The sequence below is a fragment of the Cherax quadricarinatus genome, unplaced genomic scaffold (genome assembly GCF_038502225.1).
Source record: "Cherax quadricarinatus isolate ZL_2023a unplaced genomic scaffold, ASM3850222v1 Contig1236, whole genome shotgun sequence".
NCBI lineage: Eukaryota > Metazoa > Arthropoda > Malacostraca > Decapoda > Parastacidae > Cherax > Cherax quadricarinatus.
In genome coordinates this window covers 95,001-99,831 of record NW_027196262.1, presented here as the reverse complement: position 1 = coordinate 99,831, position 4,831 = coordinate 95,001, and the positions used below count along the sequence as shown (strand labels likewise).

Below are 4,831 nucleotides of genomic sequence, written 5' to 3'. Positions count from 1 at the left end.
TAAGATAGCGCCTTCTTCAGGTACGCCGGGCGGAGGGAACTGCCAGACAACCTGAAGGTGCTCTTCAGGACTGTGGCCATGATGGTGCCAGACTACGTCATGATAGCCAAGATCGTCCTCTTCTCCATGGGTTTCGTCCAAGCTGACAGGTTCGTCTCTCTTATTCTTCCCTTCTCCCATTTGAATTCCTCTTGACGCCAACTTCGTCACGTTCAGCATTATACATCTTTAAAAAAAATTTACTCATTACGTTTCGGCCTGACTCTCACCATTAACTAGTCACACCATGTGATTAGTTAATGGTGCAAATTAGACCGAAACTTCGTCATTAGTTTCATTCTCCTATGTGCGCGTTATCTGTGTATAGTTTCACGATCATATGTATTACATGGCATCAACATATATTCATATACAAATCTTACACATATTCCACAACTAACTTGGCATTTACAAAGAAAACTGGTGTTAAACAGAAGCTTGTGAAACACTTTTTAGTCAGGCAGGGAAATCCTACAAAATTCTTGCAGTCCCTATACACTTCTTTTGCTTTCTGGTGTTTCTTATTAAATCTCATTGCTGCAATATTTCCAGTTTTATGCGCTGTGGTTTTAAACAGGGCAATTAATCCTGATAAGGGGTTATTTGCGCACAGCTTAGCACGGAAAATCATCGACACGTACAGACTGTGTTCTGAGCAGCTGTCATCACAACACCACTATGATTACGGCATGCGGGCCGTCAAGGCTGTTCTCCTGGCCGCTAACAACCTCAAGCTCCTCATGCCTGACGTCTCTGAACCCCAAGTCGTCCTCAGGGCCATCAAGGACGTCAACCTCCCGAAGTTTCTGGCTCAGGTGGGTCGATTTTAAGTGAAACTCTCATGTATAGTAAATAGAAGCCATTAGCTATTTAGTATAACATGATGGTCAGAACTTCCCTGAATAATACCGTGGATGGAACAATTTGGAGAGAAAACAGTAGAAGACGTGTCTGTCCATCCTGGATCAAATCACGACTTAATAATTATCAGGAAAAGCCAAAACGTCTATATTCTTTTAAGGTGATTTTTTTATTCTATCTCTTCTAGTTAATCCTATTGAATATCTTGCTCTTTAATAGGGTTCCTTGAGGCTTATGAAGGGCTCTTGATCCAGAGAATTGGAGCTATCCTTCCCCTTCCTATGATCATACCAGATTATTTTTCCATTTCCCAATCGCTCTGACCCTTATGGGTTAAGCACTACTCGAAAATTATAATAAAATTGAATCTCGAGTTGTATATCTCAGTGTGATGCCTGTGAGAGCTATCTTAGGTGAGGGACAAGATCAAGTAGGGTTGGATAAAAAATGATTAGATTTTTTCCGGAAAATCTACAAATATTTTACATACGGTAATTTAAATCTGTGCAATGGTTGTAAAGACACTTGTTTTAGGCATAAATAATAGTATTAGTGAGTTAGGACTGGCATAAAGGGTTTGAGAAGAACCTGCCTAATATGGGCCAGTATGCTTGCTGCAGTGCTCCTCCTTTCTTATTTTCTTATGTAGTTGTGTGTGTGTATGTGTGTGTACTCGCCTAGTTGTACTCACCTAGTTGTAGTTGCAGGGGTCGAGTCTTAGCTCCTGGCCCCGCCTCTTCACCGGTTGCTACTGGGCCATCTCTCTCCCCGCTCCATGAGCTTTATCAAACCTCGTCTTAAAACTGTGTATGGTTCCTGTCTCCACTACGTCATTTTCTAGGCTATTCCACTGCCTTACAACTCTATGACTGAAGAAATACTTCCTACTATCTCTCTGACTCATTTGTGTCTTCAGCTTCCAACTGTGTCCCCTTGTTTCTGTGTCCCCTCCCTGGAACATCCTGTCTTTGTCCACCTTGTCTATTCCACGCAGTATTTTATATGTCGTTATCATGTCTCCCCTGACCCTCCTGTCCTCCAGTGTCGTCAGGCCGATTTCCCTTAATCTTTCTGCATAGGACATTCCCCTTAGCTCTGGAACTAACCTTGTCGCAAACCTTTGTACTTTCTCTAGTTTCTTGACGTGCTTTATCAAGTGCGGGTTCCAAACAGGTGCTGCATACTCCAGTATGGGCCTGACATACACGGTGTACAGTGTCTTGAATGATTCCTTACTAAGGTATCGGAATGCTGTTCTCAGGTTTGCCAGGCGCCCATATGCTGCAGCAGTTATCTGATTGATGTGTGCTTCCGGAGACATGCTCGGTGTTATACTCACCCCAAGATCTTTCTCCTTGAGTGAGGTTTGCAGTCTTTGGCCACCTAGCCTATACTCTGTCTGTGGTCTTCTGTGCCCTTCCCCTATCTTCATGACTTTGCATTTGGCAGGATTAAATTCGAGAAGCCATTTGCTGGACCAGGTGTCCAGTCTGTCCAGGTCTCTTTGAAGTCCTGCCTGGTCCTCATCAGATTTAATTCTCCTCATTAACTTCACATCATCTGCAAACAGGGACACTTCTGAGTCTAACCCTGTGTGTGTGTGTGTGTGTGTGTGTGTGTGTGTGTGTGTGTGTGTGTGTGTGTGTGTGTGTGTGTGTGTGTGTGTGTGCGCGTGTGCGTGCGTGTGCGTGTGTATTCACTTAATTGAGGTTGCCGTGGTCGATTACGCAGGTAGTGTGTACTAGAATGTGTGAGAAATAATTTGTGAAACCTGGAAAAGCAGTGAGCTTAGTATGCTGGATAGAGGAGGTAGGTCGTAAGTTATGTGGGACACATATAGCGAGCATTAAGATACAAGTAGTGCTGGAACACATATAGTGGGTCCTTGACCATGGGTAGGGAGTATAGGAGTCATCGGAACACAAGGAATGGGTACTGGATAACACGGAATGGGTACTGGATCACATGAAATGGGTACTGAATCAAAAGGAGTGAGACCTGGACAAAAATAGCGAGTTCTTGACCACAGAAAGTGGATACTGAAAACAGGTAGTTAGTACTAGGATCCACTGGAACACAGGAATTGGTACTAGAGCACAGGGAGTAGGCACCAGATCACAGGGAGTTTGTACTGGAACACAGGGAATAGATACTGGAACACAGAGAACTAATACTGGATCACAGAGAGTGGGTACTGGAACACAGGGAATTAATACTGGATCATAGTGAGTACTGGAACGCAGAGAGAAGGCACTACAATATATGCGCACTGCAGGATGTGCCGCTGTTTGAGGGCATCATACAGGACCTGTTTCCTTCAGAGAAGAACAACACCATCACGCCAGACGCTTCCCTCGAGGCGTCGCTCAAGAAAACATTAGCTGACAATAACCTTCAGGTTGGTGATTTCTCAATTTATTCTTAACAATAAAAACTTATTTCATCAGTTAGGGATTCAAAAGTTTTATGAGTGCATTACAATCATAGGGTGGTTAGTCAATGGGTTTTAAGACAGACGACCAGTCAGCTTACTTTAATCTTCAAAATAGGGATCAAAGTAAGCTGTAAGCTTAGTTACCACGAGACATGTGCCTTACAGAGTACATTTCTCGTTATTTCAAGTAGGACGGATTTAAAATTTAAATATGTATCGAAAAAAAATTAGAGGTAAAATCCTCTAAGTTAGGGGCTTAAAACCCTTCAAAGGAGTAACTTTAATAAAATGAAAACTTAAATTCTGTTTTAAGAGCAACTGAATGTAATTATTATTTTAGCTTTATTCTGACGTGATTATCAGCATTACCATGATTTTTATTTTTGCCTGGTCACATACCGGGCCGCGGGGGCGTTGACCCCCGGAACTCTCTCCAGGTAAACTCCAGGTAAACACACGACAGAACTATAGCTCAATAATAACCCATAAAGAGACAGAAACTTAGAAGATGAATTTGTCCGTGTATTTAGACACCCTACTGGGGTCCTCTTCAGCAGAAGAGGACCCCAGTAGGGGGATCGAAATATATAAATTCACCTCCTGAGTTTGTCTCCATGTGGGTTATTATTGAGCATTGACAGGTGTTCATTACACTTTTATTGGTTAATCATTAGAACTAATATTGAAAATGTGTGTGACTTGTACCTGACATCGCATTCTATATAGTATGTCACTGATGTCAGCTAGGGCTGTTGTACATGTACTTGTAGAAAGGAAGATTATTATTATTATTATTATTATTATTATTATTATTATTATTAATATTATTATTATTATTATTATTATTATTATTATTATCCAGGCGCTTTATAGATTTAGGACTTCCCTATGAATAGGGATAAAGAGAGATAAAGCATCCCGAGGTCATGTTTCAGGACGTGCCTTGGTTCCGGGATAAGATGGTTCAGCTGTACAACATGATCCTGGTGCGTCATGGCGTTATGGTGGTGGGGGAGCCTCTGAGTGGCAAGACCCGAGCCTACCAGGTATGTATCACTCACCTGTTCTTTAAAATAATACTAATAATAGTTACAAATTCCTCTCGTTTTCCAATAACAATTTTCCTAACGAAAACATTTACTGAACACTAAAACTGAATGACGTCTTTGTCCCTCCTGAACCTGTCAAAAAGGGATGACATTTTTTTTTCAAGTCGAGGTATAGTGCTGAGTGACGAGTTTGTTCTCAAAGAATGTTCCTCATAATTTAACATTCTTCAGTTCTTTACCCAGACATATTTTATGGATGCGAATATGATGAACATTTGTGAAAGATGAAGGAAAAGATGTGGAACGCAGTAGTAAAACATGAAGTACCATAGAACAGGGAAGGGGGAGTTCTGTTGAACAAGATGGAAGAACCCCAGAATAAAAGGACTGTTGAAGGGGAGATTATTGCTGCAGAATATGAAGAAAATATCCCAGAATACAAGGGTAT

The 4,831-nt window shown here is 41.6% G+C and overlaps 1 protein-coding gene across 1 annotated transcript in view; it reads left to right on the top strand.

The window, feature by feature from the left end:
* Positions 1–21: 21 nt before the first annotated feature.
* LOC128693650 (dynein axonemal heavy chain 3-like) overlaps positions 22–4,831 on the top strand; it is a gene marked incomplete at its 3' end in the record, with an annotated part of 98,359 nt that continues 93,549 nt past the window's right edge. Inside the window, exons 1-4 of the mRNA XM_070080911.1 lie at positions 22–149; positions 653–854; positions 3,176–3,298; positions 4,270–4,380. Of these exons, the coding sequence (XP_069937012.1) occupies positions 79–149; positions 653–854; positions 3,176–3,298; positions 4,270–4,380 (507 nt within the window). The remainder of the gene's footprint in view (positions 150–652; positions 855–3,175; positions 3,299–4,269; positions 4,381–4,831) is intronic.